The sequence below is a fragment of the Scyliorhinus torazame genome, chromosome 1 (genome assembly GCF_047496885.1).
Source record: "Scyliorhinus torazame isolate Kashiwa2021f chromosome 1, sScyTor2.1, whole genome shotgun sequence".
Lineage (NCBI taxonomy): Eukaryota > Metazoa > Chordata > Chondrichthyes > Carcharhiniformes > Scyliorhinidae > Scyliorhinus > Scyliorhinus torazame.
In genome coordinates this window covers 255,322,171-255,344,049 of record NC_092707.1, presented here as the reverse complement: position 1 = coordinate 255,344,049, position 21,879 = coordinate 255,322,171, and the positions used below count along the sequence as shown (strand labels likewise).

The following is a 21,879-nucleotide window of genomic DNA, read 5'->3' as shown; positions in this document are numbered from 1 at the left end:
CTGAGCTTTTATCACATTGTTAACTTTTGAGAGCTTGCTGTGAGGAAATTGGCTGCCATCCTTCCCAGATTTCAACATAATAAAATACCACTAGGAGCTTTGCAGGAGCATTATACAACAAAATATAACACTAAGCCACAAAAGGAGACATTAGGCCAGATGATCCGAGGTCAAGGAGGTAGGTTTTAAGGAGCATTTTAAAGGAGGCAAGCGAGGTAGTGAGGTGGCGAGGTGTCGGAAGGGAATTCCAGATTTTAGGGCCAGGCAGCTGAAGGAACTGCCACTAATGATCATGTGATTAAAATCAGTGTGCTCAAGTAGTCAGAATTAGATGATTGCAGATATCTCAGTGGGTTGAGGGGTAATTACAGAGATAAGGGAAGGGGCAAAGACATGAAGGAATTTCATAACAAGGATTATAATTTTAAAATCAAGGTGTTGCTTGAGTATTTTTAAACATATCGTTTGTCGCTTTTTATCCATCTCCCTCTTAATCTCCTATTCTTTCCCTCTTTTTTCACTCGCTGTGCATGAATTAAATCTAATTATACTCTCTGGTTTAGAATCCAAATGGGTCAGTGAGGATTCTTCAATCTGATTACTTGAAGAGCTGTGCCTTGCCTTGTTCACGCCCACTGCAGATCCCCCAAGCTCCTTCACTGCTGACTGCAAAAGCGATGCCTTTGGCCCCGATTTGCGACAGGTGGGAGCAGAAAAAGTAATGAGATTACAAAAATCTGTTTTACGTTGTTGTAAAAAGTGTTTCTGAGCGTTCACTTACCCTGCCACTGCAGGGTGACGTTTCCCACTCCTGAACGTTAGGATCTCCATTCCCATTTATTTTCATCTAATTATGAAAATGAAATGAAATTATGATCCCTGCTCGCCAGAATCATCCTGCTGCGTTGGATCATAAGGCTGACTTGTTTCACAACGGTACATAAGTGATGTTCCCCTGCCAACATGCACTTCATTCCTCCATTTGAGGGCTCTTCACTTACCTTGTCTTGGGCAGCGCTGATGTAAATCAGTGTCCGGCTTCGGTGTCAGCGCCACATTGGTTTCGGGAGGGCTATCTCAAAAGTCAGGGTGTCTAGCTGGGTATGTGTTTAACAGTGCACGTGGCCTCACGATGTTGAGGGCTGAAGTAGACATGGGGCATAGGCCCATCCACCTCGGAATATCTGTGGACTAGTTGACAGATAAGCACCACAAGAGCAATGGGAGCAAAGGATACAGGAGGTGGAGTCAGAGATCCATGAGGGAGGGTAATCTTAGTGTTCACTTCCTCAGTGACAAAGTGGGGGTGGGACTGCGATTTCCGTTCTCACAGAGGAAAGGTCCAAACTGGTCTGGCAATAAGAACTTACAGCCAACGTGCTACCAGCTGTGATTGTGCAGGTGAAAAGTATCATGATTCCAAATTCTACTGCTGTGGGGGTTCTGCAGGCATCTTTGACACTTGCTGACTGCAAATGGGGGAGGGCAGCGATTAAAGGGCCACCAAACTGAACTGTGCATTTTTGTGAAGGAGCACATTCAAGTGAGATTACAGTGTGCTGGGCCACGCCTTGAAAGGGGTTTTGTTTTTATTGGACTTTGTATTGAATTGGAACAGGTAAGGAGGATTCATTAAGAGTTATATACATAGATTACTGTAGCTGTTGTGTTTTTTCCATGTTTGTAATTGATTACAAATTCTTGCTAAGTGTTTTAAATATGTTAACTACATTCTTATAATAAACTTTGTTTTGGTAAAAGCTCCTGTGTTCAGTAGGCGTCTGATGTTCAGTAGGCACATGATGTTCAGTAGGCGCATGATGTTCAGTAGACGCATGATGTTCAGTAGGCGCATGATGATAGCTGTTAGCTGCCTGCCCTTGACAAAGCCAGTCTGATCTTCCGCGATTACCTCTGGCACACAGCTCTCCAGCAGTCTTGCCAGGGCTTTTGCCACAATCTTAGCGTTGATGTTAAGGAGTGAGATGGGTCTGTAGGAGCTGCACTCCATCGGGTCTTTGTCTTTTCTGGGATCAGCGATATTAAGGCCTGAGCCAATGTTGGCAGCAAGGTACCCTTGCTCATGAGTCTGCAAACATCCCCTGCAGGTGTGGGGCCAGTGCTGGCGTGAATTATTTTAGGGACGTCCACCGGGAATTTGTCCGGCCCAAGTGCTTTCCCCACCTGCATGGAGTTAATGTTTTTCCATGACTTCCCCCGGTTCCAGGCCACACCTCCTTTCTTCCCCCAAGACCGGCATGTCCAGTCTATCGAGGAACTACTTAATCTTTGAGTCCCACTCCAGATGCTCGGAGCTGTACAACTCCCAGTAGAAGGTTGCAAAGGCTTCAATGATCTGTTCTGGCACTGCGACTAGACTGCCGCTTCTGTCTTTTACTTGGGTATTTTCCACGTAGCTGCCTGCTTTTCAGATGGTGAGCCAGCAGGCGGCCGGCTTTGTCTCCATGCTCGATAAATGTTCCCCGTGTCTGGCGGGCCTGGTGCACTGCTTTCCCCATGGAGAGCAGGTCAAAGTCAATTTGTAGCTTTTTCCTCTCCGCCAGTAGTTCAATGGTCGGAGCCGAGAAGTACCGCTGATCCACCTCCAGTATGGAGTCAACCAGCTGCTGCCTGGCCGCCCTCCCCTTGCTATCTTTGCGCGCCTTGTATGCAATAATTTCCCCTCTTATCACCGCCTTCAGTGCCTCCCAGATTGCGGAAGGTGAGATCTCTCCATTCTGGTTGTTGGTAATGTATCCATCTATGGCTTGCAATATCTGTTCACAGAATGCCTAGTCAGCAAGGAGGGCCATGAGGGGTCGTTGTGCTGGCCCGTCTCCAATATCATATCCACGTCATGTGGCAAAGGTCGGAGATTACAATTGCGGAATACTCCCCTCCTACTGCTCTGGCTGCCCTGGCCACTGAAGCCACCAGCTACTCCCCCCTGGGCTGCGTGTGTCGGACTGTCTAACACTGTGCGTTTTCTGTCTTTCCCCTCCCACAGAAGGCCATCTATAACTGCCGGGAGTAGGAAAAGACTGGAGGGAGGGGAACCGTCGGACCTCAACGCGGCAGAGCAGTGGGCCCTGGAAGTGTTCGGCGGGCCCGAGGAAAGGGCAGTCGCTGGGGTGGTGATCGACATCAGGCGAGGAGGTGAGACCCCGCTGAGGTGCAGTTCCCCATGGCACGTGTATCAAACCCCCTCCCCCATCCCCACAACAGCCCCCCTCCACCACCGCCACCACCCCTACTCCCCCCACCCAAAGACACCCCCCTCACCACACGCCCTGATCACCCCCACTCCCCCCGCTGTCTAATCATGGTCACCACGCCAGCTGGGACATCGGAGCAGCAGCAGGGCCCCATCCTGACCTGGTCGCCACAGAAGATACCCGCCAAAGGGGACCCAGGTCGCAGGGCGGGAACCGCTCACCGCGCCGTGCCCCCCCCCCAGTTGATGAACCTGGAGGCAATTTGAGCGTCCCATGCGCATTGGCCCTGGCGCATACATTGTGTGGCCTCCTGTGACTGGTGGGCCCCATGTCCTGCCCATCCTCGCCCTCCCCCCACATCCTCCTCGTTGGATAAGGACTGGTGTTCATCCTCCTGCTCAAGCACATCGTCCCTCTGCTGCGCGATGTTATGGAGGATGCAGCAGGCCACCACAATCCGGGCGACCCTCCAGTGCCATACTGGAAGGCCCCTCCAGAGCGGTCCAGGCACATGAACCGCATCTTCAGGATGCCGAAGCACCGCTCGATCACGCCCCCTGGTGGCTGCATGGGCGTTATTGTAGCGGGTCTCCGCGCGTTCTGTTGGCTCCAGATAAGCGTCATCAGCCACAACCACAATGAATAACCGCTGTCGCCCAGGAGCCAGCTCCCCAGCTGGGGGTGTGCTTCGAAGAGGCCGGAAGTCGGCGAGTGTGCCAGGGTGAAGGCATCGTGCACACTGCCTGGGTAACGGGCGCAGACGTGCATGATGCGCAACTGATGGTCGCACACCAGCTGCACATTGATTGAGTGGGACCCCTTTCAGTTTGTGTAGAGCGGCCTGTCATTCGTAGGTGCTCATAGGGCGACATGCATCCCGTCCATCACCCCCTGAACCTGGGGCATATCGGCAATGGCGGCGAAGCCTGCTGCCTGGGCATCCTGGTGGGTTTGATCCACATTGAAATGGATGTATTGAGCCATCTGAGCACATAAGGCCTCTGATGGCATGGATGTACCTGTGCACCAAGCTCTGAGAGATACCGGACAGGTCCCCACACGGCGATTATAAGGACTCTGTTGCGTAAAAGCTCAGGGCGACCGTCATCTCTATGACCTCCGGGAGCGGGTTTCCTCCCCCAGTACCCCACAGTGCAGGTGCGCCATGATCTGGCAGGTGTGTCGCACTGTCCCCCTGCTCAGCCGGAGACTTGGCAGGTCCTCGAATGACAGGTGCTGCCTGTACATGCGAGGCCTCATGCAGTGCCTCCTTTGCACCTTCTCCTTGGCCTGTTGGGTGGCTAGCTCCCATCCTCAGCAGCTGCCTTGAGCGGACATACTCTGCTGCTGCAGCTTCCTCCTCCTCGGGCAGCTCCAGCTGCAAACCCCAGGGCAGTGGCGATTAGGACGCCATTGCTGGTTGTTTCCAATATCCATTGACTGCAGGGGGTGAAAGGAAGACAAGTTAGCATGGTGTGTACCACCGTGCCCAACCAAGTCCACCTGGCTACACAGTGGCCCTGGTTGGCACTGCAGACTCTGTCCTCGCATGTTCTTCCCCCCTCCCCCAATCCCCACACTCTTGGCCGAATCGGTGGCCGGCACTGTATGGGTCTCTGGCCCTGCCACCCATCTCTGCTGCCAGGGGTACTGTCGGTTGGTGCTGCCCCTATGCCCATGCCAGCGGTACGATATGCTGCTCCCCTCCAGCGCTCCCCTGTAGGGGCTAGTGTGGGCGTTGCATTTGGGTGGGCCGTGTGATGCCCTGCCGGTGGGTGTCGGCCGGTTTGGGGGGGCAGGGGTGTTGGGGGCACCCTTACGGCTGGTGTCACTCTGCAGAACCAGGGGCCAAAGTGGGTGGTCAGTTGGGTGTGCATCAAGATGGGTGCCTTGCTCTGCAGCAATGGTGGTCCCTGCCTGGACACCGCCTCAGTCCTGTGGGGGGGGGGTCACCCCGGCCCCATGCCCGTCCATGTCACCCCCCACCCCAACCCCCCACCAGCAGGGCCCTCCTACTCCCAGCCAGTGTCAGGATTGGCAATCGACAATCGCGCCTCCCTGTGTCCTATCTCCTCTCTCTCCCTCATCAGCCATGGCGCCTGTTTGTCGATTTTTAAAAGCAGAAGTGAACCTCGTCGTCGGGAATTCCCTCCGGCGGAGGTGGAGAATACTGGGTCAGGCACGCTAATGAGACGCCAGCGGCGTTTACTGTACGTGCAGAGTGGAATGCATTGACGCCGTTGTTGTGGCACTGGAGAATTGCGATTTGGCATGCAAACATCGCCCACCACGATTTTGGTGTTGGAATTGATTCTCCGCCCAATTCCGCCTGTGATAAATGTTTATCAAACACTAGTTAGGCTGGAACATTGCGGCCAATGTTGACACCACACTTTAAGAAGAATGTCCAGAAATTTGGAGAGGGTGGCGTGAAGATTGACTAGAATGGTAGTAGGGAATCAGGGACATTGATTACATGTAAGGGTTAGAGGATCTAGGATTATATTTCTTCGAGCAGAGAGTGTCAAGGAGAGATTTGACAGAAATGTTCAAAATCAGAAGGGTTTTGATGGAGTAAGTGAGGATAATCTGTTTGCAGTGGCAGATGGTGTGGTGACCAGAGGATACCGATATAAGGTCAACAGAAACAGAGGTGACATGAGGAAAATTTTTGTCATGATATTCAAACACACACATCATGATAGACACACCAACAGACAAATCAGAACACACAACACCACAACCAATGACAGAAAGATATAAAAGCACAGACACAACCCCTGGTGGTCAGTAAGAGCTGCAGAGGGGAACCAGGACACAGCTATTGCCAAGGACACTCAGGGAGACAGCACGTGCAGAGTATCCAGAACGAACTGTATTATAAGAGTTATAATAAAATAGAGTTGTACCACATACAACTGTGTTGGCTCATCTGTGCACCAGAGCACCCAACACCACATGGTACAGGAGTGGATCGATACCTGCCGGCATACCTCAGTGTACAGAGACAACCAGCAGTGCCCAGGCATGATGTACGAGCTCCCGGTTCCGCAGGTGCTCCAGTGCGACGGCGACCTCCACGAAAACTGGCGGCGATTCCGGCAAATGTTCGAGTTGTTCCTGGCGGCAGCTGAACTCCAAGACCTGGATGATAAGGAAAAAATTGAATTTCTCCTCATCGTCGCCGGTGCAAGGGCAAGAGCAATGTTCAGAAGGTTCAGGTTCTTCAGGAGGCAGCAAAGGCACGATTACCAGGCAGTCATGGGCAAATTCGCCAAGTACTGTGAAGAATACGCAATCCAATGGGGACTTAAAGGTAAGAAAAGCTGCAGTACTCACCTCGTGGCTGGGATCCCGGAGCCCGAGGTCCCGGGCCTGAGAAAAGGCTGGGTCGAGGTCGGCGGCCATCTTGCTAAAGGTATAACGCTAGCACAGTTGCGCGAGAAGTGCGCAGAACCGGAAGTTTCGTATGCGCATGCGCAATATGGTCCGCATGCGCAGTTAAGAAAACGGCCATCGGTAAAGGAACAGCGATCTGAGCATGTGCAGTCGCTTCCTACGTGCTACATACCGAGCGTCAGGATGTCAGAGGCCCAAGACTGGATCAATTTAAAAAGGAAATGTCCCAAATCCAATTTAAAAGGGAAACGTCCCAAATCAAAAAAACAAAAATCTGTTAAAGCTGTAAAACAACCTTCCTTCACCTGGAATGACAGCACAGTGCCGCAAATTGACCCAGGAGATGAATTTAACCTCCGAAGAACCCTCCGACAAGCAGTTACCTACGCACAAGCCGATGATTCCGACCTTGAATACTTCGATGACGATTTTTACAGTGTTTCCGGACCTCGCGAGCCCAATGATAGCTCCGTGGTCCTATATGACTATGACTCGGACGAACCTTTCGTGTTGCACATTGGCGGCCCCCATATTGAATCCGACGCAGATGCGGATTCATTTTTCGGATTTGAGGATCTTCAATCCAGCAGATATGACGTTCCAACTTATCAGTACCGGATGATGCTGCAGCCTGACATTACCAGACAGGGAGCGGTGCAAGCACACGGAGAGTGCCCTGCTGCCACACAGAGCGTGGTCCACGTCCCGCTCAACGTTCCCGACTCTATGAAAGAAGACATGCAAGACTCCAGAGTGCAGTCCTCGCATGAACCAGAAGTGACTCCAGTGTCACAAGCTTCCACAGCAAGCTCGTGGACAGCCTCCACGATAGAAGCAACGCAAGACTCCAGAGCGCAGTCCTTGCACGAACAAGAAGTGACTCCAGTGTCACAAGTCTCCACAGAGAGCTCGTGGACAGCCTCCACGATAGAAGCAACGCAAGACTCCAGAGCGCAGTCCTTGCACGAACAAGAAGTGACTCCAGTGTCACAAGCCTCCACAGAGAGCTCGTGGACGGACTCCACGATGGAAGGAACGCAAGACTCCAGAGCGCAGTCCTTGCAGGAACAAGACCATGAGGGTCTAGCAACCTCTCCTGACCAACCAGCGGCAGACGATGCAAGTCTGCCATGCTCCCGTGAACAGCAAGAAGGCTATAACAGCCTACCATGCTCCACTACACAGCAGCATGACCATGACGGTCTCTCATGCTACAATAAAGGGCACAGCGCTGAAGACTGTTCAAGCCCAACTGAAGACAAGCCAAAGGAATCGCCTCGTCCAAGCCCGAAGAAAAAAGGTTTATGCGCTGACCTTCAGGATCATTGTAGCCGAACAGAGATTAATAATGCAGCACGGCCACAGAAGGATGCTGAGGATTTGCTAACAAAATTAATTGTATGTTTAACTTGCAAGGAGCAGACTGAGAATTGCCAGTGTTTTAGTACGGATCGAAAAAATGGACAAGACATTGATCCTCAGGTAATGGAAATAACACAACCTGAATCATATCTACAGCAGGGACAAATGTCTCCCTTCAACACAATACCGCAAAATCCCAACTTCGGAGACCAGCAGTTAGTCAGTAATGACTCTTCAAACCTGGAGGGGAACATTAATTGCATTGAACCTATACACACTCCACTGATTATTGAGCAGAACATTGGAGCAAGAATCCTGAGGGCACCGACATCGAGTAGCCAGATAACGAATTTAACACCCACAGCAGTTTCAAGTGAACCAAGTGTGCTTTCCACTAATGATGAAGATGCAGATAAGGTCGACCCGATTATCCATTGTACCACACTAACCCCAGTGCTTAAGCAGTTATGTATGGGGAGTATAATGTGGGCAATTGAGAACAGTAAAAGAGAGACTGTGACCATGCCAGTCCCAGCAAAATCAGACCCAGAGACCATGAAGGCATGTACATCAAACAAAGTTACATATGAGGTACCTGAGAAGAAAAGTGAAACGGAATGTTCTTTGGAAAATGGTACAATGTCGATAGAAACAGTGGATACTATATTCGAGACCATACATATGGGAGAATTTGGGGGTAATAAACAAGGTTCTGCAATGTCTGGGGGAAGATTTAAAGTTCCAAAGAAGAAAAGCCCAAATGAAGGACAATGGCAAGACAATGACAGTCCACCGACATGGTGTGCACCACCAGATGAAAACTCTGACAATTTACCCAACCCTAGTGAACAGCAAGCTGCTAATGACGATCTATCCACGGGATGTGAGACGAGTGACGACAGCATCCCACTTCCCATGCAAAAGGTGCAAGGTGACAGACCTCGCCTAGTGCGTACCGAGGCACTCAACGATCACGGTGGGACCACTGACGACTGCGGTGGCGGCGCACCGCTTCCACCCTCGATGGCTCGAGCCTCTCCACTGGTTGGTGCATTCCTGCATGTTCCGACTCCAGAAGTGCAGCTTCAGGGAATCTCGGCTGCCTCCAGTGAACCTGTTGGGACTCCGGACGGGGGGCATCGACGGAAGGCAGACCGGACTCCAGATGGGGAGCAGCCAAGCGCCGACTCTGATCTGCGCATGCCAGACCTTGCTCCGGACGGGCGGTGTCGCGGCCTCGGTGATGGCACGCTCAGGGTGATGGCAGATGCCACGGCGACAGGGAATGGATCGCGTGGCAGTCCCACTGGGTCGGCAGTGGCAACCAGCACCGGCGGTCCAAGATGGACACACCAACTCGCGCCATCGCCAGACGTTGATGCGAGCAACAATTCTCTATCCAAGGCGACATGCTTCGACGTTTCTCTGCGGAGTCGCCCTTCCGGCACAGCAGGTGGCCGGAACCAGCGTACACGGTCTTGGCCAACTTCCACATCTGGCACAGTCATCGCCTTGCATTATATTAGTGATGGTGCTACTTCGATGGCAACGACCCATCGGCTACAAGATGCCGTCCACCACAAACATAAAAAGAAAACAGACTCCACCTTGTTCCTGGCATGCAGGGCGGATGGATTGGTGCGTAGGCGCAATCAGCGGGCTCTGTGCCGCCTTCCACGCTCGCAACTGCACCGTACGCACACGCCGGATCCTCCACTGGTTCCCAAGGATGACTTCGTGGAGATGCCACGGATCATGCCCCTTCCATCGCCACCAGAACCAAACCACAGCCAGGGCACCACTAACAAAGATGTTGAATGTTATATTTGCAAGAATGAAAAAAACCAAGCACTGCATGAAGTACAACAAATGGTAAAGTAGAGACTTCGGCAACAGCATCACCTCCAACAGTCCAAGGTGAACCAGTGTGACCCCAAATCTCACTGTAAAATTACTTCATCTGTCAGGAAAATCTTCATAAGGCATCCATACCCTTTTTATTATATTTTCTAAATCGGTGATCATTTCGTGTAACCTGATTCTGGTTCTATTTTTACTTCAAGTCAAGCTAGTGAATTGCATTCCTTAACAGTCAGAATTCATAAACATTATTAAATTGCTCCAGCTGTAGTTCATTCTGATCTTGCACAGAAGTCATTTTGTACTTGAGGTTCTTGGCGTTTAGCTTAGCCACCAGCTGTCACTTTTCATAAGGCTTTCATCTGAGAAAATGGAATCCGTGATCAGCTTAAGAATTCCTCTTTCAAAATTATTTTCAAAGACATGTCAGCATTTGCAATGTTAAGCATTTTTTTAAAGACTACCTGAAGATAATGTTCTTGTCATTTGGAATGTAGTAGGACTTAATCTCCTTCATTGAAAAGCCGTAGTTCACAGTATCACTTGCCAGACTAGGAAGAGGAAACATGGAGCCAATCAAACGTAATTTCCATTTACCAGGGGGAACTGGCAGGCTCCCTGTTTGGGCTTCAACCGTGAATGTATAGCCACCCTAGAGATATATATATGTATAAAAAAAACATTTACGGTTTTAGGCATCCATTTATGATTCAGATTTTTGTTAATTTGAATAAAATATTTGCAGTCAAAGAGCACAGAAGTAAATTCCACGCAATACAGTGGTGATCCAATCTCTACCAATTGGATGTACCTACCAAATTTTTAGTGTACACGAATGGAACTACTTTTTGAAAAACCCTGGGAACTTCCTCTCCTGTATCATTATTGACTACATGAAGAACGCAAGCTGGCAGTACAGAGTAAATCTTCGGCACCACCAGCATGTCCTCAGGCACATGAAAGGTCTCTCTGCAGATAAAACAAGTTCATGCAGTTAAAGCATTGTTATGTGAAAGCAAAGTTTAGTGGTGGCTTTAGGCTCTATAATGAGGAGCTGGCTTGTAAGGCGTTGGGCATTGTTTGGTAGGATTTATTGAGGTATTTGTAGTTCAACGGTTAGCAGTAACTGCTAGAAATTACATTCAGAGGTACAGTAAATGCCCAAGCTAGGAGCTGTCTCCATGATTGCTTCTACTTATGGCTCTATCGACCACTACACTAAACCCTAAATGTGGGTCAGGTGTTCGCTTACATCACTATGGGGCCCCATACTCAGCCCCACGTTAACCAATACCCCATCTCCCCCCATAAAGTTTGAGTTCATAGGTTCAGGTCTTATAACGTTCCATGTCTTATTCCCAGAGGAATGGTAGGCTCTGTCACTGCAGGCAAACCTTATTGAATTAGAAATTGTTCTGGTATCGGGGTATATTTTTATCCTCTCTGATTTTTTGGCATTGAATCATTCTTTGTTGATTTCCCAACCGGTCGCTGATCCCGGTCTTTATGGGGTGTACAAACTTCAAGCTAGTCTTCTTGGTGTATTTTATCCATCTTCCTTTGTGAGGCTCACTGTGACCCACGTCAGGATGGAGAATGGCACTTAATGTTGCGAGGGTGTGGCTCAGTAGAGTTCACCTTGGTGTTTGGCTACGTGGTGTGCTGTCATCAATGGACAGCTGCTACTCAGTTCCAGCATTGTTTGTGGCAATGTCATACTGGCTGAGGATTGCAGTATCTTCTCTGTGGTCTCAGGGTTTATCTCTCTGACTGAAGTCAAAGGTTGATTTTCGTTGCTGGTTCTTTTCTTGACTGACATCTTCTGCAGGTGGTGTGGTACCATCTGAGTGTTTGGCTGATCTGACCAATGGGGGCTTCTGGCACCTGTAATGAAACTGGACAAATCGGCTTTGCAAAGAGAGAAGTTAATTCAGTGCTGAAGTCACAGTCGAGAGAATCCTTCTAGGAACTCTCAGGAACCTACAGTTCTGTATAATTTACAACAGTGGTTGTCTTGACACCTTCTGCCGTTTTGAAGAGACCCAGGGCTACACAGACATCTCTGCTCAAGAACGAAAATGACTGATTATGGGTGATGTTTGTCAGCTCGAAGATTTGTTTGCTGCCATACCTTAATGGTTCCAGAACATGCTTATACCTGAAGTTGGATTTCCCTGGGTCTATCAAGCGGTGTGACTGTTGTTCGTAACCAAAGGCCTCCAAGCCATGGTTGATTTTCCAATAGGACTGCTACAATAGTTCCCATGTACAATTTAAAGTTCGTGAGCTGGCCATGAATGGAGATGTCCGCATTCCTGAACAAAAATCCAGAATTTTAGATCTCACCCAAGAAGTACGATTGTGTGTCCTGTCTCAGCCTCGTAAATCCTCTGCAAAACGTCCATGTCTTCATGTTTCAGCTTCCCGGAAGTGACCTATTTGGTTACATTGAATGGATTGGGCTGAAATTGCTGGACATTGTTCACTTTAGCACAGGGCTAAAGAGCTGGCTTTTAAAGCAGACCAAGGCAGGCCAGCAGCACAGTTCAATTCCCGTACCAGCTTTCCCGAACAGGTGCCAGAATGTGGCGACTGGGCTTTTCACAGTAACTTCATTTGAAGCCTACTTGTGACAATAAGCGATTTTCATTTCATTTCACACCTGTGGGGGGGTGTTTTGCTCCAAACACTAGCATGGTTGCTTTACTGGTCAATTAGGGTATTGCTTCCCTTGGCCCGGAGTGTCTTTGTTTCTATGTGGTTTCACTATCTGGACAATGGGGTTGTCCCACGGTTTCCTTTCTCCCTTATTTTGGATCTGTGCTGCAAACAGATTCAGAATTTCTGACAATCTGGATGGCCTTCTCAAGGGTTAGATCTTCCTTCGCTTGAAGCATGTCCAGGAATGCTACTCTTACTACTATTCTATCCCTGATTAGCTCAGATTTCAGGTCACTGTAATACCAACCTTTCGCCATTCTATACAACTCATAAATGAAGGCATTGGCAGGTTCTTCTCGCTGCTGGACATGATTATTAAATTTAATCCTTTCAAACATTTAGTTACTTCTGAGGTTAAAATAAGCATTGAATGATTTTAAAATGTCATTAAATTTTGCAGATTAATTGTTGAATTCCTTGTCTATTATATTGTTGGATACTAGGCCTACTGAATAACTTGCTCAGCTTCTGTATTTCTATCCAGACCTGAAGCAACCATGTATCTAAGGAATCTCTTTATCCAGAAATCCCAATTTTGTGATTGATCTGGGCCTTGGAGAAGTCCAAACTGGTCTGAATAGATTTTGGATCAATGGTTAAAATTTTAATTGCAGGTTCAGCTTTAAGAGATTTCCGAAAATCCAAAATTGCACTGCCAACGTTTCTACAAAGGAGTTTCCCGTGCTTGCCAATTTTGGTGGGCCGCCCATAGTAATGGCACTTGCAATTTCAGTGTTGACACTTTTTTAACGATTGCCTCCTGGATTGACTGGTTAGAGTCTTCCCTGTTTTTCCACAATCTTCTTTAATATTGAAAGCACCGAATCCTGGCTTTCGCTCTGTTTTTAAAGTTCTCACTCAGTTATGATTAATTTTAAATAAGCCCTTTTTTTCTTTGTTCAGATTTTGCTTGGCCGCTACGTGTTCAGGTATCCACTCAGGAATCGGGTTTCTCAGTTTGCGATTTAAAAGGCAATTTCTGATCACTTCAGTGTTTAACATTTTTCAGGATTTGTCCAGGAATTTTAAATTTCCAGCTCATCCCTGTTAGGTCGACTGATTCGACACACTCTGGGTATTGAAGCTGGATTCAATGGAGTCTTCTGCTGCAGTGGGGAATTTAATTTCAGCGACCAGCTTCCAAGCCTTGCTTTGAAGCTTTCTCTTGTGATTTATTTCTGTGCCTTCACTTCTTGAACGTTCCTTCAGATCAAAATGCTTTGATTTTTCTTTTCAGTTTTCCAGGATTTTAATTTTCTTCTGCAGTCTCTCCATTTACTGCTACCATGTTGTAAAGTGCTGAGAGTAGTTTGTTGGTCTTATTAAAGTATTCATAGTCTTAAGTAGTTCAACAGTAAATATTCATTAACTACTTGAAATTATACACAAAGGAATATTAAAGCTATGACCAAACATTTGGTCATCTCATCTAATATTTCTTTGTTATGCTTGGTACCATTTCTGTCTTATCGTGCCTCTGTGAAGCATGGGATGTTTTTCTACATATTGGTGCTACACAAGTTTCTGTGTTGAGGGTGATGGAGTCAGTGGTGAGGGAATAGAGTTCATGGTGGATGCCTAAAGCAATTGTGTTTGCATTGATGATGTTCACGGGAAGGGAGTTGCATTAGGAAATTCTTACATGCAGCTGCTGATTGAAGTATAGCAAACATCATCTATGTTTCAGAGATATGCAGCTAGGAGGTTTTGGGGTCATTCCATCGAAAACTTGTCTCTTATGGAAATCAATGAAAATGTTAGTGAGACCTGGTCCCAGAGGGGATCCCAGGGCATGATGGATGATTTAAAAAAAAAATTAACGAGCATTTCATGATTTCCCTGTTGTTATATTCTTGTACACAGACAATTACTGGGTCGGTGTACTGAAGAACATCTAGTTCAAGACTAGTCAATTTTAATAACTGTGAGTAGGAAACTAATGCTATTAAACTGGAACTAATACAAACACGACTGACCTCGATGGTTTCTCCTCCAGACTCCCTCCAGGCTGCAGTGTCATGTGCTATTACTGCCTGACACCTACTGGTGGGAGAGGCTATACCTATTTACACATACACTTGTTTATGCATATCACTACATTCCCTTTCCTTGAAATTTTGAAGAAAATATATAATACATTATTTCAATAAATATTACATATGATATGCATAACAGTGTATTTTACAACATGTACAGTTATATTGTCCATTCCCAGATCCAACCGTTCTGGTTTCTTTCTGTTTCTCGTTGATCGTCTCAACTTTGGTAAATCTGGTGTATCTGTGTGAAAGTTCTGAACTTCTGTAGGTATATCTACTATGATTGTATCATTGTTCTGAACATCATTCTGTACATTGACATTTAACTCATTCACTGCTTGTGTTGGTTTCTATGAATGTAGACTTTCATATACATCCTTGCCTTGCTGTTCAGCAACAGGTTGTTTCACTTTTAGGAGTGCTCGTCTATTCCTCCTTAAAACCGGTCCTTGCTCAGTTATCACAGAAGAGGACCTTGGACCTGTTTTCTGCAATATCTTAGCACATTTTGACCAGCCATCAGAATTTTCCACCCTCACCATGTAATTTGGTTTCAAAGGTTTCAGATTCCTGGTAGACTTGTCATGATATTCTTTTTGTTTGTTCTTCTGAGATTCCTTTTGATCTTTTATCTTCTCATTCACTCTTTGCTTGATATGGCAGAGCAGAGTTGTTCGTAGTTTCTTATTCATCAACATTGCTGCTGGCGATAAACAACAACTTAATGGAGATGTTCGATAGCTGAGCAGTGCTAAATATGTTTACTATCCATAGCCTTCTTCAGTAACTGCTTGACTATCTGAACCCTTTTTCTGCTTTGCCATTTGATTGCGGGTATAATGGACTTGCGTTACATGCTTAAAATCATATTGCTGTGCAAATTATTTCCATTCTTTACTGTTGAAACATGGTTCGTTATCACTCATTACTACCTCAGGTATTCCATGTCGTACAAACGTTGCTTTTGTGTGCATGATTACACAATTTGCTTATGAACTAGATAATTGTGCTACCTCCGGATAATTTGAGTAGTAGTCTACTATTAGCAAATACTCTTTACCATCAAGGCAGAATAGGTCTATCCCAACCTTTCGCCAAGGAACTGACACAATTTCACCTATTTTCACCTTAGAATCACAAAATGCAAGTGAAGAGCGTGAGATATATAATATTGGCCGGGAATAAACAAAGATATACAGAACATGGTGGAAAAGTGAACCACTTGTCAATGATACCAATATCGACAAACAAAGGAACCGATGACTACATACCTTTCATATGTGCTGTTAAAACAAATAGTAAATTCTTCAAATGGAACAAATAGCATATCCTTCACATGGATATAACCCCCTTCTGTTTTAGTCTTTGTGGACATTGATCAAGTCACATTGAGGAAACTTGAAAGAGAACCATGATGTGGGTTGGATTTTATTGTTAATCTAGGGACTAAATTTCCTGATTGAGTTGTGGAGGATAAAGCCCTAGAATCGTTTAAGAAACAATGGGAGTTTTTGGTGCTGACTGGTTGAACCAAGATGTTGCGGAGGGCATTCCTGATGCAGTCATTTTTTTACAAACAAGATGTGAAAACGTCCACATCAAAATGGTCAAAGACCAAATTTTGCATGTAAAACTACATAGCATTTATTCCCAATGAATTTACATGTGTTCTAATTCCCAGTGCAACTACAGATGTGTTCACTGTAACAGTGGAATAGGCACAATGTAGCAATGCACAGGATCAGTAGCAATCACTGAATTAAAAAGCTAATGAACAGAAAAGAATCATGAGCTAATTATTATGATAGAAAGTAATTTTATAAAGAGTAATGCAAGTACACTCAGATGAAACCCTTGGTTATGTTGCCAAAGAGTGTGATTTCAATCCATACCTGAATACCACAAACCAAGAGTTGGGAGGCTGATCACTGTATGTGGTTGCGTAGTCAGCATATACTGTTTTACTCCATTCATCTTCATAAAAAGGATACAATTTTGCCAGTTCTGGACTTACAGTAAACATGTACCTGGTAAATCACAAAGACTGCACATGAAACACAATCCCACATTTGGACACACAGGAAAGTTTACACGATACACATAGTAACTTTAATTTTATAAAAATGTTTGAAGGAATGCAATCTAACCAAATCCCTTGATTCTCTTCAGCAGTGCAACAATTGTTTTAGGTAATGAGTTGCTCCAAGGCCTCTGCCAACAACTCTGGGAAGTGACTGGCAATCCCATGGTGTTTATGCTCTCCCTCATCAACCATCTGAGGTCAGCAACACATTATGCTCTAGGGTATCTACTTAGTCAAATATTTGCTCACATTGACTAATGGAGAAAATATGCAGCAAAGAAGCGCAGGCCAAACACACCTACATCTGTTTATTCAGTTGTACCTTGGTATGTCTAGTCACATTTACATTCCGAGAACAATGCTGATTAACTCACACAAGCCTTAACCGCATCTCTTTTAAGCGCACCATCAATTTGTTAGCTATCTCTCTGATTTGATCGATTATAGGACTAATACAGTTATGCTTCTTGGTTATTTTGGAACTTGAAGCAACACAAATCATGGAAAATATGCCTTTTACTGTTTCTGTTAATACACCATCAATTAATGAGGAAACAAAATAGCCAGTTGGGAAATACAAAGTCTCCAGTTGTGTTCATGATTAAGATCCAAAAGAACTCAAGGAGCTGTCAAGAATCATAGAATTTACAGTGCAGAAGGAGGCTATTTGGCCCATCGATTCTGCACCAGCTCTTGGAAAGAGCACCCTACCTAAGCCCATACCTCCACCCTATCCCCACACCTCCACCCTATCCCCGTAACCCCACCTAACCTTTTTTGGATACTAAGGGCAATTTAGCATAGCCAATCCACCTAACCTGCACATCTTTGAACTGTGGGAGTAAACCAGAGCACCTGGAGGAAACCCACGCAAACACGGGGAGAACGTGCAGACTCCGCACAGACAGTAACCCAAGTCGGGAATCAAAACTGGGACCTTGGAGCTGTGAAGCAACTGTGCTAACCACCATGCTACTGTGCTGCCCACAATGCCTTGCACCAGATCACTGAGTTTTAAGGAAAGATTGGAGCCTCAGAGACCCTGGACGTGGGACAAATATTACCAGTGGGTTATATGGTCAAATTGTAGGTAAATGGGCATCTCAGCCTTGGAATAATGGGAACAAACTCACAGAGGCATATAAGATGGTCCAATGTGGTAGATCAGGAACAGTACTTCAGACTAAACTGTACATGACAACTTGGGAACATAGAGTCAAAGTAGCAATGCACAAAATTATTTGATGATTGTCATCAATTCGTCAAATAATGAATGACTAATTTATCGAAGAACATCCAAGAGGTACAGGGGATGCAAGAAGCTTAAAACCTTTCAGCTAAAAGTTGAATATGGTGATTGAATTAATAGATTTGTTCTAGATGGATTAGCTAAAGATGAGCTTAGTTACTTCGCTCATCTGTCCAAGAGCTGTGATCTGCTGCATCACGCTGCTGTTGAATTCTTTGTATAAAGTCCATGCCCAAAAGCAGCAAGGCCTAGAGAAGATTCAACACCATTCGTGATTCCTGATACTGAAGCGGGCCGTGTCTGCGTGCAGCAAGACCTGGACAATATTCAGGCTTGGGCTTATAAGTGGCAAGTAATATTTGTGCTACACAGAGTCAGGCAATGTCTCCAACATGAAATAATCTAACCATCCCACCTTGACATCAATGGCATCACCACAATGGAATCCCCCACTATCAAAATCCTTGGGGTCACCATTGACCAGAATTGGACGAGCCATATAAATACTACAAGAGCATATCAGGAGCTAGGGATTTGCAGTGAGTAACTCACATGCTGAGTCCCAAAAGCCTGTCCACACACCATCTACAAGACACAAGTCAAGAATATAATGGAAACTCTCCACTTTCCTAGATGAGTGCAGCTCCAACAACACTGAAGAAGCTCGACACCATCCAGGTCAAAGCAGCCTGTTTGATTGGTACCCCTTCCACAAACATTCACTCCCTCCACCACCAATGATCAATGGCAACAGTGTGTACCAGCTATAAGATGCACTGGAGGAACTCACCAAGATTCCTTAGGCAGCACCTTCCAAACCCTGCTAACACCTAGAAGCACAAGGACAGCAGGTACCTGGGAACATGGAGGTTCCCATCCAAGTCACCCACCATCCTGACTTGAAATAAATCGCCGTTCCTTCACTGTGTCAAATCCTTGGAACTCCTCCCTAATTGCATTGTGGGTGTATCTACACTTCAGGGACTGCAATGGTTCAAGAAGGCCACCAACTTCTGAAGGGCAACTAGAGATGGGCAATACATGCTTCTTATCCCGTAAATGAATTAAAAAAAACTGTCATCTTTATAGTGCAGCTATGATTTGTGTATTGTCTGATGCCAAAGGCATCACAAATAGGTACAAGGGCAGAACTTCAGTGCAGGCTAGTGATAATGCCAATCATGATGAAAGAGCAGGCGCAATTGAGACATAGAGACATAGAGGCTTTGTGAAATGCAGCCTCCTCATACACTGAACCTCTCTTGAAGGTTGTTGGTTAAAGCCACACTGCAGAAGTTTAAACCCATAATCCATGCTGACATTCCAGTACAGTAGTGCATTATTACAGGTGTAGTCTTTTGGATGGGATATTAAATTGAAGCCCTCTTGGTAGTCAAAGATCCTACAGCTCTGCTTTGAAGAAGAGCATGGAAGTCCTGGTGTTGTGGTCCAGTATTTATCATAGATTATCATAGAATTTACAGTGCAGAAGGAGGCCATTCGGCCCATCGAGTCTGCACCAGCTCTTGGAAAGAGCACCCTACCCAAAGTCAACACCTCCACCCTATCCCCATAACCCAGTAACCCCAGCCAACACTAAGGGCAATTTTGGACACTAAGGGCAATTTATCATGGCCAATCCACCTAACCTGCACATCTTTGGACTGTGGGAGGAAACCGGAGCACCCGGAGGAAACCCACGCACACACGGGGAGGACGTGCAGACTCTGCACAGACAGGGACCCAAGCCGTATTTACCCCTTACCCCACACATAAAACAGATTTTGTGCTTATCGCCACATTGCTGTTTGAACTCAATGTATGCAAATTGGCTGCCATTGTGTTGATGCCATTTTTCTAAATGATTTGGGATGATTCGTCACTATGAAAACCATGATAGAACTGCAAGCCTGGCTGGGATTTTCCACCCCTGCTTACAGGGGGGTGGGTATGGCGGAGGGGGCAGAGATTCGAGCAGCAGTCCCAAAATGGTTTCAACGTCGGCAGGATTTTCCTGCTTGATTGTCCTCGCCTCGCACCCCCCCCCATCCCCCTCCCCCGTCCCGTCAATGATGTAACGGGAATCCTGACTTTAAAAATTGGGATCCCTATTTACACCAATTTGAATTTCATTCTAAGGCTGTTATGCCTGATTGTCCCCTACGTTCAATTGTCCATTCACATCGGCGTGCAATCATGAAACACCGGCTGGCCTTCATCGGCGTGCAATCATGATGGCCCCCAGAACGTGCACCTAAACGAACAGAACCTGCTGTAGGTGCATAGGTAATTACAATTCCCAGGGGGAAGAGGATCATGTTCAGGGGGTGTCCTGACACACCGGTATTGCCCTTTGGCAGTACCAAGGAGGGGGGTGTTTCGTGCGTGGGGTGGATTATGTTTTGGGGGGGGGGGGGGGGGGGGGTGGGGGGGGAGGGGGGAGATAGGGGTGGTTCTATTTTTATTTGTATTGTTTAATATTCGGGGCGTCTTGAAAACTAAGTTGTTGGCTCAATCAGAGCCCATCCCAATAGCATGGCTCTTTGGAACCCACCCCTTCCATTTTCTTTGGTAAAGTGTTTGGAAATTTGGTTGGAAAACCCAGCAAGGCAGCCGGTGGTCTGGTCTATGCTTTTCCCACCTAAGACCACACTTTGCCAAAAATGGGAGAATTTTGGCCACTGTCTTTTTTTTCTCATAATCACGTGGTTCTCTCAGGCCTCAGATGTTACCGAGTCATCTCTGACCACGAGGTCTCCAGCTAGACTGTTCATAAGTCACCATATTGTTTCTATTCCTGATCCTCCCCCATCTTGTCCTGAAATGTAGGGCATGATTTACCAGCCCGACTTGGTGACGTCACAAGGCCGATGAATCTCACGAGAAGCTGCATTTCCTGCGACAATGGAGCTCCTAAGTGCAGGAAGTGATCGCAATGCCATTTTTAAATGCCGCCACGCTCTCTCCACCCCCAACGCTACTTCTGGACTCCCTCAATGCCCCAACTCATCTGTTGGGGGCCCTCGGGCAGGGCACCCCTGAGCCCGATCCCCGGCGTAGGCATAATGCCAGCTTGGCACCTTGCCACTGCCAGCCTGGCACCCTGGCAGTGCCACCTGGTCACCACCAGTGCCACCTGGGCGCCACCCTACCCAAAGGCCGACCTTCTAGGGGCCTCCGATTGCCTGGAAGACTGTCGCAGGTACCATTCTCCCTGGTCCCCATTTTTGGACTCCAGTACCGAATCGCGCCCTGCTGGAGTCTCCTTGGCGGGGCCAGTAGATGCCGGGTGGCTCATGGATCCAGCGTCAGCATGGCGAAGTGGGTTCTTAAACTCACTTAGCCATGCTAGACTGTGTCCGTTCATTACGTGACGACCCTCAGGAATGCGGACGGAGGCCTCTCCCTGGATCTACTGGCCACGTCGTGTCCTGATTCCGGTAGATCATGCCCAGTATCATTGAAAGGATTTCACCACGCCTATAATTCAAGAAAAACGTTTAATATTTTTTGGCAAACACTCTTGCTACGGAGAGACTGGGGGCTCTTGAGAATAATCTGGTGAAATGATACACACGAAAAGGAATCTTTGGACAATCACCAATTCGCTTCCTGTATTATTGTAATCATTCCAAGTGATGATTACATTTGCCACAGCTATTTCTATCTTTTAGATGGGGATTCCAACTTGCAAAAACTGATGTGTTTGGATCAGATGCAACATAAAAATATTAAAATTCTCAAATCTGACCCCAACTCATCCACTTACGATTTTAACTAACATGAAAATGTGGAGTCGGGAACGATGGATCCAGCATTCAAGTGCTTTTCCACCTATCTAGTAGTGGATATAGTTTCTTTGTTCCCACATCCACATCTTCGTCTCCTGCGTCTCCCAATCGATCAAACCCGTCACTGACACTTCTTGTACAGCGCACCCAGCATCACAGC

General features: G+C 46.8%; 1 protein-coding gene across 4 annotated transcripts in view; it reads right to left on the bottom strand.

The window, feature by feature from the left end:
- Window positions 1-21,879, bottom strand: part of adgb (androglobin) — a 612,248-nt gene that overhangs the window by 132,323 nt on the left and 458,046 nt on the right. For 3 of the 4 annotated variants that reach the window (XM_072504722.1, XM_072504728.1, XM_072504738.1), the window contains 3 exons: window positions 16,489-16,623; window positions 10,652-10,805; window positions 10,301-10,488 (listed from right to left, as the gene is read on the bottom strand). In XM_072504722.1, coding sequence (XP_072360823.1) covers window positions 10,301-10,488; window positions 10,652-10,805; window positions 16,489-16,623 — 477 coding nt within the window. The remainder of the gene's footprint in view (window positions 1-10,300; window positions 10,489-10,651; window positions 10,806-16,488; window positions 16,624-21,879) is intronic. The other variant, XM_072504733.1, reaches the window with a different exon arrangement.